Source organism: Lates calcarifer, linkage group LG16_LG22, assembly GCF_001640805.2.
Source record: "Lates calcarifer isolate ASB-BC8 linkage group LG16_LG22, TLL_Latcal_v3, whole genome shotgun sequence".
Lineage (NCBI taxonomy): Eukaryota > Metazoa > Chordata > Actinopteri > Centropomidae > Lates > Lates calcarifer.
In genome coordinates, this window is record NC_066848.1 from 8,343,026 (window position 1) to 8,356,249 (window position 13,224).

General features: G+C 39.5%; 1 protein-coding gene across 3 annotated transcripts in view; it reads left to right on the forward strand.

The window, feature by feature from the left end:
- The first annotated feature begins 5,715 nt into the window (after positions 1–5,715).
- Positions 5,716–13,224, forward strand: part of zgc:171482 (zinc finger protein) — a 46,431-nt gene continuing 38,922 nt past the window's right edge. For 2 of the 3 annotated variants that reach the window (XM_018678069.2, XM_018678090.2), the window contains exon 1: positions 5,716–6,273. In XM_018678069.2, coding sequence (XP_018533585.1) covers positions 6,229–6,273 — 45 coding nt within the window. In that variant the 5' untranslated portion in view covers positions 5,716–6,228. Of the gene's footprint in view, positions 6,274–6,524; positions 6,569–13,224 lie in introns of all 3 variants that reach the window. The other variant, XM_018678078.2, reaches the window with a different exon arrangement.

Here is a 13,224-nt window from a genome sequence, read left to right on the forward strand (position 1 = left end):
AGCATAGCCGCAGTATAGTGTTCCTGCTTGAACATACCAAAGAGATCTAGATAAGATGCTCCAAAGTGAAGGGAAACTTTGGGAGTGATTCGTTCAATGGAAGGCTCGGATGTGATGAGGTAGAAAGTGGGATTTAAGGGATTAGGATGACCCCTCCTCCCAGTAGGAGCCAGAGAGGAGCTCACACATGAGTCACACAGACTGTTGGCCAAGCAGCAAAGTACTATATAAGGCTGAGAACATTAGTGACCCACTGCAAAAACCAGCATGGAGGAGAACACATACCACATGGCACACAGAATGTAAATGCATGTATGTACCTTAATTAAATTCCTCTGGTTGCACGCATACACACACACACACACAAACACAGGCAGATGATGAACAGCGAGTCAACACAAGTGTTTAAATTCCAGGGAGACATCTGTAATGAGGACTGAGTCATTTGGATCTAATTATGGGCAACCAAGTGGAAAAGATGGAGTAAATCAACTCAAAGTGATTTCAGTAAAGAAAACTTTAATTCCAGTGTGCAAACTCAATTCGCCATAAATTTAATTAATGTTGGTTTAAATGGAAGCACTCAACTGACTGTGCGCCATAAAACATTGCTGAGGTTTCGACTGCACTCTCTCTGTCTCTCTTTCTCATGCTCTCTACTTCGTCTTTCCACTTATCTCAGTCCATAAGTCCGAAGTGAAATAGCAGCGCTCTAGCACCATCTTGTGTTTCATTATGCATCCTACAATAGACAAGACAGCCCTCTTGATTGCTGCAACTACAACTCAGTGGCTCCCAACTGTAAGCCCCGCAAGCTGTTGTCATGAGATAAATTGAAGGGGGTGCAAGATGATTAACAAGATTGTAAAAACAACAAAGACTAAACTAGACAGATATATGTTTCTTTGTAAAGACACTCCTAACCTTTTTTTAATATAAACTACTGGATAATTTCACCTCAATCTCAATCTGAGAGGAAAGAGTCACATATATATCAAAGGCTGTAAAAATCAAGGTCTTGCAAGTACCATAGCTCTAACGGGGTTACAAGCTAAAGACGTCTGGGCACGACTGGTATCAGACATACTGATGGAAACTGCACTGTGTTAATTTTTCCTCTAGATGGCCATAGCTGCAAAGTGAAAACCAGGGGGTTAGAAAGGGAGGACAGTATTTGCAGCGCAGGAGGACACATTAAAATGCTTTGAGGTCAACAAAAGTCACTGCATTGAGTATATACTAACAAGGGAGGAACACCATTTCAGTGGTCATACTTGCAGGCTTAGGCTTCCTATTTTGTGAAGGAAAAGATAAAACTTAACACTTTATACTTCATGTTACTGTGGCTAAATGTTGCCATGAAATGCACAGAGTTTGAATTTTAATAAAGTTTTGGTATCAAATAAATGACACAGATTTTCATTCACACATTAACACATAAAGTTTCTCACCCAGCAACCACATGACAGAGACTCATGCATATTCCAAGTCTGCAGGTGTTGTTAGTGTAAAAATACAGCTCCAGACATCTGATGACAAGTATCATGTTTGTACAGTGGGGGTGACATAGATCTGTCTGCCACCTCACTATAAATCATTTTCACAGTACAGCAGTTTGAGGTCACACTAAGTCATTTTCGTCACTGGTCTCTTGACCTGTCATAATGAGAAAATGGAAAGATTAAAAGCTAATGATTTGAGAAATGAATGAACTTAATACTGGCAGGGTTTGCATAAATTAACCGACAAGGCTTTTTGAATTAAATGAAGCTTAATGAAAGCTGTTCATGTATAAACATATTCCATAATTTTGCTTATGTAAGGCATAAAGCACATACATTTATTGCCTTATTGCAATAAAAATAAGAACATAGCTTTATGTTGGAATAAGGGAGGAGGACATTAATCACAAGGGTGAATTTGTGTTTGAATTTAAGCTGTAGGTATCAATTACTCTTCTGTCCTCGCTCTTTCTTCATTGCCTGGTGTTCATGGTGATGACAGGATCACATTAATTTTGATTTAGCTCCTTCTGTGTGCTCTCAGTGTCAGCTGTCCTCTATATATGGCTGTTTGTAAGTGATCTGAGCTGTAAGTGTAAGAGTTGCTGATGCTCCTGAAATCAAATCTTTATGGATTACCCCTCACCTGTTACCAATAAACACTTTATTGGAGAGAACTTGGACCCATATTTGTCCATATCGTTGATTCTATGTTAACATCACATTCAGGCACATAACTTTGTGTGTTCCAGTAGTAGTTGTCTGGCTATTTGTGTGTCTCTGACCTGTGGTGGACAAATAAAAGGCATATCAGTTTTGTAAATACTTCTGGGACCACAATTCTTGGAGCTGGCCTTGCTTTTTTTTCTCCCCAACTATTATGAGCAACCCACCCCGCTCAGGCTTGCCACCAACTGTCAGTGCCAGCAGGCTGCCCCCAGACCTTGGAGCAGTATCAAGGAGACTGGGCCAGTATCCCAGCAGCCAAAACCCAACAGATGCACCACACTGAAGCCGACATCACAAAATCAGGGGACTAACATTTGAAATGTTCCCCCTCACACATAAACATGCACATATTCACATCTAAATATAAACACGCCCTCAGCTAGGGAGTTAGCAGATGAGTGGAAATAAAATCTGGTTTATCAATTTAATCTCCGCTGATTTCTTTGCTCTTGTAGCATCTGTTTCTATGAGGCCTTACTTTTCCACCAAACATTTCATTTGTAATGGAGTGAATGAGGGTTCTGTCAATACTGTACATGTTAATGTAATATTATCATTAACTTTACTAATATTATATTTTAAGGCTGTATGTGCCAAAAAATATTTTAAGCTGTTAGAAACATGACAGTATGCTTTGTGTTTTGTTAATAATTCAGTGTGTCCTCAAGATTGTTTCCTTGAGGACACACCGTGATACAGATCCACCACACCAATTCTACAGCACAGAGTAAATAAATTTAGCAAAATCAGTTACTAATTTAACAAAACATTGATGGTTAAATGAGTGAATGAAATGTCCAGAGAGGATAAAATGTCAGTATGTGAGTGTTTCGCCATACTGTAGTCCAAATAGAGCCTTCATCGTGTCACCATCAAATATTTCAATATCGGATAATATCAGCTCACGCAACACATCTGTCACTGTCAAAGTTCAAATTTCTAATTTTTCTCTTTGTCTCTATCTCTCCTTCTCTCCTTAGAAAGATGAACAGTTTCAAGACTATAAGACATTGCAGAGCTGATCAGTGCCATGCAGTGAGAGTGTCCTTACACAATAGTATGTTGTGTAAATCCTGACAGTTATTCAGAAACATAATAAACAGATGTTAGACACATTTTTGGGCCACTCTCTCATTTGAACCTCTTCCCCAGTACTGTTCTGTGTCTTTTCTGCAGCCATCTCATGCAGCTCTCTGATAGTGGATTAATCTGGGCTTGTAAATGCTGTAAAGCTCTGAGAATGAACATCGATCTCTCAGTTTAATGAGAAATTGTGTGGGACAGACCCCAGACCATCTCTCCTTCCCTCTCTTTCACTGTTCATCTCTTTCTAACTAACTAATACACGTACGTCTTTACACCAAAGTACCTGACAATTACGAGATCTAAATATTATCTGGTCACGTAGCCACATCAGCCTTGCTTTGAAAGATGATGCATTTTTACTTGGGAAAATTAGCCAGAGGCAAATGTGCATGTTATGTTAAGAGGAACGACTTAACTGCCTAGGCACGGAAAAAAAGAAAAGTCACACAACGTTACACACACACTTACACAGGCACATCCTGCCCTCTTTCTCCAGACCAATGCTGGCACTATACATCCTCAGGCCTGCCTCGGCTGGTGGTTTGATAAATTGGCCCTTTCATCTCGTCGATGTGCATTGTGTCAGTGGGTTCATGTGTATGTGGATCTGCAAGTGCATACTTTGTGTATGTGTATGTGTATGTGTGTGTGTGTGTGTGTGTGTGTGTGTGTGCCTGGGTACATTGTCTGAGCTGTGAAGTGTTTGGCTTCCTCACTGAGGACTGCTGTCACAGCCTCTGAAAGCGTGTAATAGGCGCCCATTCTCCCGGAATGAATACACATCCATATACTAGCGAGAAAATGTGGCATTTCAAAAAGACTTGGGATAATCGAACAGAAAATTTATAAAAAGGGGCATAGCAATGTCATTCTTTTTAGCTAAGCTCTAAATTTGGTGCATTTGATTGCTTTGGGAAGTGTTTGTGGTCCACAGTGAATTAATGCCATTTTTGATGGCTCAAGGGTGGTTATTGTTGGCTGTGGAAAACATTCTGGCACCAAATGTAGGGTTTCTGTGAGTTGGACTGTGATTCATGACTGCGTGATGTTGTCTTGGTTTGACTGGGATTCAAAGGCAACCGTTTGTTTATTCAAATTCCTTAGAAATACGTCTGCCTGAAATATGGGTTCATTTGCTGCAATTTGGTTTTGCTGAGATAATGATTTGTAGAATCCGCCAGTTTTAATACGAGTGCGTTCTGTTCCAGAGTCTGTGCTGAGAGTTAGACCTACAGTGATATACTGCAATCATCCTCCTATTGTAGCTTGTCAGATAACGAGTCAGTATCTTGCTTTCAGGTCCCTGGTGGAACATCAGTATGCATAACATCAAAGGAACCCACAGGAAAAGTGAACTACAGTGGAGATATTTGCTTTGGTTGGGTACAATGAAGAAGGGCTGCAACTTCTAGTTATTTTTATCATTTTTACATTTTAATTGGCTTATTGTTGAGTCTATAAAGAGCTGGAAAATACTGAAAAATGTCTATCATGTGTTTCCTGAGCCCAGTGTGACATCTTCAAATTCAAAAGCTCAAAGGCATTCAATGTAAAGTCATATAATACTGGAGAAAAGCAACCAGTTCTCATATTTGACAACATGGAACAGGTAAATGTGGGGCATTTTTGCTTAATAGATAGACTTAAATGTTTAATCAATAATCAAAATGACTGAGATTTTTTTTGTTAATGGACAACTTGTGTCAGCACTCAAAACAAAACCTTAAAAATGAATTGTACTGTTGATCCAGAAGGAGAATATGAAATCTAAATCCCTGTAAGAATATCATATGAATGAATGTAGCTTCCTTGTCTCGAGTAGAATGCATGCTGGGAAGAAGGTCCAGTAACTGACAATACCCACACCACCCCATTCTCAAGAAGCATGGCTGATGATTGAGACTATTTTAAAGGCTTGTAGCACTTAATAATGTAGGATAACCTGCCACCCCTCCTCACAGGTTGCATTATGTCTGTGGGCTGTAAGCAATGTGACCATTTGAATATTTTTAGAGGCTTGAAGAGGTGAAACTATTCAAGAAAAAATAAAGGTTAGACCTCAGTTTCAGGATGTCTCAAATGTATCTTGCAACACCTTGGGAACTTGGAAACCATAGATTATGATTTGGTTCATACTGAGCACCACAGACACATTACTTTATGTCCCCACACTATTAGAAATAATAAAACCATGGGAGGGTGTAAAATGTCATTGTGTGACAAGGTAATTGTCGCACACCTGAGCAGCACAAACACTTAATTAAGCTAATATTAGCCAGTGGAAACACTGCATCAACATTACAATGACGACTTGACAGGGGATTTGGGCGCTCTTTCTGTCTCTGTTCATTTTTATGTAAGACGATATTCATGTGGGTGCTCTGTGCGGAAACCTACTCACTCGACCAGTGCTCCCACTCACTCTCTCTGCAAAACGAGCATTCAGTGTACACTATCACACGCACTGTGTGAGCCGAGAGCGCTTTCTGTCTGTCTTTCATTCATCCTGGTGAAGCCTGCTCACACTTTCTTCCTCTCTTCTCTCCCCCCCTCACCCTCTACCCTACCTCCCTCCACGCTGGGATAGCTTACTTTGTTTATTGTTTTCCCTCAGTGGTGCCTTTCGGTCGGAGTAATAGTGGATGTGATATCAACAGAGCTCCGTTTGTTCTTACCTCCGCGATACTACGGACCGGAGAGGAGTCGCCAGAGGACACGCGCATCACGACAGGAGAACAGCGCGAAGGAGTTTTGTGGAGGGGACGGCGTGATTTTAAAACAAGAAATTAAGAAATCATCTGTACTGAACAGCAGCGTTAACACGGACGCTCCGCCTGACGAGACTCCCGTTAAGTTTTGACGGATTTTATAGCACAGGTGCGTTAAAGGATTGAAGACAGGCACTTAGCGGATGGTTGTCGGTCTGTGTGGAGAGGTGTCACTGCCTCTGCGCAAGGTGAGTGATGGACTTCGAGATGAATGGGAAATACTGACAGTACACTTTGTTCAACAGCTGAATTATTGACCGGTATTGACCTTATTATTTGACTTCTGGTTCACTGTCTGTTTCATGTCTGTTTTAAGCAGAAGACCGAAAGTTTTGGCACCTTAAATCACTAAATATTTCTATGGAATTCCTGATGTAATAATGAGTCTCAATAGAGTTTGAAGTAACCTCTGCAAACTTTGTGATATTCTTTTATGCAGATAAGTCTGAGACATGGAGTTGATCTACATTTCCTAATGTCTAGGTGAGGTCCCCAAATGTGCTTTTTGTGCCCAACCAATATTCATATTAAAATGATACAGGAGAAAAGCAGCTCATCTTTAAACTGGAAAAGGTGAAACCACCAGAGAGTGGTTGGGGTTTCTGCATGATCATTTTCTGGCAGTCAGCTATTTATCTCAGTTCATGTCTAATTCTTTGGGAATTTAGAAAAAGTAGTCTGAGAATTAGGTGCAGGGACTTTCCTCATGATCTAGAAACATTTCACAGCACTGCAAATCCAAGCTCTGTCCCGCCTTCATTAATGACTTTCTGTGAATTATGAAAATGGTACACGTCAGATACACTATGGGTTAGTTGTGATACTTGCTGCATCACGTTTCACTGGCTCCAATCCATCTCATTGAGAGCCGTCTCACTGCAAGTATTTGTCACTTTGGGAAGAATGTCCAGTCAGCCTAGTGCTGGACGTCTGTGGCAGGATGATACCAGCTTATGGATTTTTCACAACACTCGCCTGCCTGTCACCAGGACTGACCCCCAGGACTGCCTTTTTGTTTCCACTGAGTTGCACTAGGTCTATTTTTCCACACGCAGCCCAACCGTCTGCACTGAGCTGAGGCTTCATGCTCTGTTTACATGCAGTTATTGATCAGGGGTCAGTGCGAGAGATCTTCAGTCTTGGGCTGTGATTGATTCTGCCTGCACTGACTTCTACTGTATTTCAAGTCACTGCAGCAGACAGAGCAGCAAGGTGTCTTAGAGCTAGAAATCAAATAAAACAGAGTAGAAACCACTACCTTATCTAACATATTAGAGCAACAAATAACAATTATTTTCATTATTGTGAAATACTTACAAATAATCCATAAATCATTTGCTCTACAAAAAAGGTCCCCAGAGCCCAAGATGACTTCTTCTCAATGAGTGTTTTGTATAAATCGTCACTCTACTCTCTAAATTGTGAGGATTTGCTTCTTTTCTTTGTCTCATGATTGTACATTTGATATCTTTTGGAGTTTGGATTTTTTGGTTTTGGAGTGCAGTCGTACGCAACAAGACAGACATTATTATAGACATTTTTCACTATTTTCTGACATCATGTAAACCAAACACTTGTTTAATCAAGGAAACAATCAGCAGATTGTCATCAATGAAAATAATCGTTGACTGCAGCCTTATTCTAAACCCAAAACTGTTCAGTTTAGTGTCATGCAAGACAATGAAAAGCAGAAAATCACTTCAACTAAAAAAATGACTTTAATAATAAATCAACTATCTAAAATGTTGCAAAATACATTTCTGTAGATCGACCGATTGCTAAAACAAACTGTTTCATATTCCATTTAGTCAAAATTGAAGATTATGTTTTTGTATGTTTCATAGTCCTGTCCCCTTTAAGTTTAGAATATGTCATAACAAGGTAAAGGTAATGTTAGGGATATAAATGTAAAAGTAACAGCTTGTATTTATTCCAGTTGCCTGCACTATACAGTATTTAATATCAGAGCTAATACTCTAAGTGAAGCTTTTGAAAGTACAAAAGATAAAAAATCTGTGAAAAAATAAAGCAAGTTAATTAGCATGTTCATAATCTGGAACATATGCAATGTAGCGCTCGTCAGCTTTAAGCCATCTAGAAGAACAGCAGCCTATTTCATTCTCCCTCTTTCTCTCTCTCTGTCTCTCATGAGGTGCTGAGCTGCATCTGGGGGAGAATCTGATTAACCGACTGGCATAATTTACTCAGTCCTAAAGGAATAGACCGAGAAGTGATGTTGTTCTTAAAAAGTGCCTTCTTTCCTTCTATACATAAAAACAAAGCATAGACATACAGGCACAGACAAACACGCAGCACGAGAGCAATAACTGTGGCTGTGACGCTCTTGAAAAGTGGCTGCTGCTTCCTCGCTTTCTTTAATAGGACAGGGATTGATTGAGGGAGTGTGTATGCATGCACTCGCAAGTTTGTGTTCACAAGCGTGCGATTGCTCTAGTTTCTTTAAGATTGATAGAGCATCGTGTGTAGGTGTGTGTCTTCGTGTGTGTATGTTTTCCTCTAGGAGTGCTCCATAGCAACAGGCAGCATGTCTTCTTCAAATATCTTTTTCTCACACACCGTATGCTGTGACCTTTCTGCTGACTGTGTGTATCTGAGTCTTTGCATGGGTGCATCAGCATCTGTGTTAATGTGTGTGTGTGTGTCCATGTTTATCAGGGTGTGGGCCATCTGACCTTTCTTAGTGTACATTCATTAATAGCTGCATAATAACTAATGTGGAGCTGCCCGCTGTGCCTGTCTACACGATCAAGATATTGACTCTGTCTGTCTCACAGCAGCACCAGCGCAATGCCAACCTTCTCCAAAGAGCTTTTTGTGCTTCTTTTTCTCTTGAACAAAGCAGATATCATCACAATTGTGCAGTGCTAATAATGATTTGGTATGCTGTTAACAAGTGGTAGTTTAACATTTTTAGCCTATTTCATGTATCTCTCAGAGGGAATAAGAGAGACATCTTTAATATATATCTTGACACGGTTGTCATGTTATGTTAATATCACTGTTAGACTAATAACTGGTTGCATATTTCATATCCGGGCATAGCAGACAGAGCTCTTTAGAAATCAATTTTCTTTTGCTCCATCACCATGTTCGGAAACTGGCCTGCTGCCAGACAGGGAGGGAATGAGGGAAGGAGAGAGGGGTATGGTGGGTGCTGTGCGTGCATTAGTGTATGAGGAAAAATGAAGAAAAATGTGCTTATCAGATGTAGAATTCATTCTTCTCCCTCTCTGAATTTGTCTAAATAGGTTATTTGCTTCCTGAAAACTTCATAAACCTTTTGAGAAACACACCAAGGGAAAGATTCAAGTTGAAGAAGCACAGGCACCTGATTGTAGCTCATAGCTTCCTATTTAGAGTATATAGGCTAGGTGCTGCAAGGTCATGCCCTATTTAGTTAATACCAACGCGTGTGTGTGTGTGTGCACTTCAGTGTTTATGTCAGCTTATACATATCAATAGCATCAGTGCGTGTGTTTGGCCATAATTTACACAGCACAGTATGATGTTTATATGCTTGCATGCCATCTTTGTAGATAGGGGGCTGGTGTATGCATGTGGAGACTATATAACTCAAAACAAATAACTTGCCGCTCTATCGTAGAATCTATGCTGTATGTGTAAAGGCTGTTGGCCTTGCTTTTCTTGGAAATAAATCTAGAGGAGAAAATAAACAAACACCATCTCAGCTTCAAATCCCCTACCAAACTCACACTCACATTTAGAAAACACACAAGTTCATGTGACTGACAGGCAGTAGTTTGTAGAGTGGTGTGTGGGTGAATACTCTTATTTAAACTTAAATGACACTCTTTTGATTCTGAGGCTTTTGAGACAAGTTGTTTCATTTTCATATGTTTTTTTTTTTCCTTCATTTGATCTTATTTGATTTACCTGAAGCTTTATCTAAAATAGCTCAACATGGAATTTATTTCCTTTCTTTGATCATTTGACTGTTGATTGCCGTGATCAGTGTCACTGATTGCTTTCCTTTTCTTGTAGTGCCAGTTTACTCAAAGTCTTGTTCTCTAACACACACAAGAGCCACACAGTTGAACCCAAAAGCCAAAATCAGTTCTTTCAATGTGTTAACACTCACTCTGTCTTAGAGAACAGAGCCTACAGCAAACAGAATAAACAAAAATCAGTACAGTGTAAAAGTTAAGCACAATAAATTGTTATAACAGCAATCCCAAGAAAATATAGCCAGCCGAGCCTGAAAATAAGTGTGATTTTCCTTTTTCACTACTACAGTTGCTTAACATTAACACTGACCTTTGCCTATGTAATTACTCATAGCATGGCTACCTAGTAGGTTATGCAGCTGATCATGCATACAGCTGTAGAGGGTGTATTTGTGAGCTTTTACAAAAAACAGGTGCATTAATAAGCTGTTTTTCCTCTGGCTTATCGTGGGGATTCCTGCAGGCACAGCAGCTTTACATTTACACATAGTGACAGACACTTATACACAGACACATAGGAGCCCTGTGATTGACAGTTGATCCCCCAAGGATATTTGTGTACATGTCCCCTAAGGACCAAAATACATCATCAATTCCTCTGCCATATAGTCAAACCAACACACTTACAGTAAGTGGGAGGCATTCAAATGTATTACACCGCGTGTAATTTGTTTTGGTTGAGCCTTTTGTGCCACAGAACAAGGAGCTTATTTTACTAATTAGTCAGAGGGAAATTGTCATATTGCTAATTAGATGTTGCACTCATATGAGTTCAATAATAGAGACAAAGGGAAAGAGAGTCAGAGAGGATTGAGAGATAGGGTAAGTAGAAAGTCATTACAAATCATTATTTCGTTTGTGTCACTTCAGTTGTTCCTCTCATTGCAATTTTATGCCTGATTTCTTTTACGCTCCTTATTTTCGTCTCCAATATATTTTGAAGTTATTTGTTTGTATGTCTCATTCCAGCTCAGCCTCTTAGGTAATGCATGTCTTGTGTGTTGAGGTACACGTTGTCTAATGGGAAATCTGTTTGCTACACTCTCAGTTTTGTTCTAATCTGGTTACTAGTGTAATACATATTGTGTTTGGAAATACAGCATAATATAATTAATGAAAATATTGAATTATAATATTATTCTTAGATGCTCTGATCCCAGTTCTGCTCACTGCCTACCAAAGGGGGTCAATGTGTGTATTGCTGTGTGTATACTGAGATGACCATGTGCTGCCAACAGCCACAATCCTTGAAGCGTGTGCTTTTGTGCTTAGTGCAATACCATATTTAAAGTCTCTCTTTTTATTGATCACACTATTTTCTTGCTTTTATTGGTTCCTCAGACTATGCTTTGACATCACTGCAGTCTCAGGACTAGTACACTTGAAGATGAAAACTGCCATGGAGGTTACTCTAAACAGGAAACATAAGACAAAATGTGCCAGAGATCAGAAACTGTGCAATTAGTTGCTAATGGAACAGATCCCAGCAGACCCCAACAGTTTTGTTGCATCTCCCATATGCTACAGTAACATAACAACCCCCACACAAACTTCAGGCCACCTCATGTCTCCCTCCATTAACTCAGTTTGCCTTAAGAGTCTGTTACAGAACACAAGCACAAACTCAGACAGACACAGGGAGGCGGAGACGTGCTCGGTTAAACTGGGAAAACCTAACTTTGCCCTGGATAATGGTCTTCATTCACCCTCTAATGAATCCATATTGTGGCCTAAAGCAATAGTTCTGCTATTAATGCCATTAACAACTAATGGCCCAGAGAGACAGATTTACAAAATCAGAAGTACCACACTACTCTCATGAATAAAAAGGTCTTATAAAGGCAGAGAGGTTATAAAGTCTGAATAAATTAGATGAATAGAGGTGACTAATAGATAGTTTGCCTTACAATCTGCCTTGCCATAAGAGTGCACTGGTGGGGACCTCCTGTTCAATCACATTTATACCCTGGTGGATACTTAATGTTCTTTTGCTCTGTAGAAACTCAACAAATAACCAGAAGACTTATTGTTCAACTTTGCTGTGCTATTTGACTTCAATGTCCTCTACAAATATGCCTGGGATGGAACAAAATAGGTGGCGTTCAAGGTTTACCCAAGAAAAATGTTTAGCTGAGGTGGTAAGCTACTCACACACTAATATATCTTATCTCAATAAACCATGGAAACAGCTCTGTGAAGCTGTACTTAGGTTTGCTGCTTTGAAACTAGTGCTAACATGGTCAGCAGTGCTAACATTCTGATCTTTAGCAGGTATGTTTACTATTTTCACCATCTTAGTGTAGCATTCTAAAATTCACTACTTAGCACTGAACACAAAGTACAACTGAGGATGATTGGAATGTTAGTTTCATAGCTATTTGGTCATAAATCAAAATACTGGTAAAAGTGAAATTTTGACCTGATTATGAAGCTAGTTGAAAGGTCAGATGATCAGCCAAGTCAAATGATAAGCAAAGCAATCTATCTAGTCGTTTTTGAGACATTTCCGTCTAAACCATACATTTGCAACTCGTGGCGCTAGAACATGGGTATCACTAAAGCCAGTAGGATACACCATGTGAGAACTATGAATGTCTCTACCAAGCCACTAAGTGGATGTTTTTTACTGGATAAATGAAAACTTTGACATGCAGGATCATAAGAATCATTAGGATTCATAGCAGGTATTTGTTTACCAATTTAACTCTCTTAGATTAGCATGTTAACTAAACTAAGTAAGTTTCATATTGAAGACTTCATAGTAGTGCATCATCTAATTGCTGGAATATTTCAAGCTTGAGTAACGGGGTGTACTGACCATCCGGCATTGTCATCAACAGATGTACACTGCTACTATGGCTAAAAGGGCTACGAGTCTGACCATGCATCCAGTTACAACATTTTGTTATTTTTGATACTTTGTGCCATAGAAACATTTCAGTCAGTACCACATAGGTACTGATGTTTATTATCCAGCCTTAGTGGTACTATAATAAAAGAAATAATCTAAAAAGACTTTTTCTTTTTGTTAAGCTTTATTTATTCAGAAAGTCTCATTAAGATCATGATCTCTTTTGAAAAGGAGAGCCAAGAATGAATATATACACCCACCTCAGACATAAAAAAAATATCAGCAAATATCTATTAGAGGAA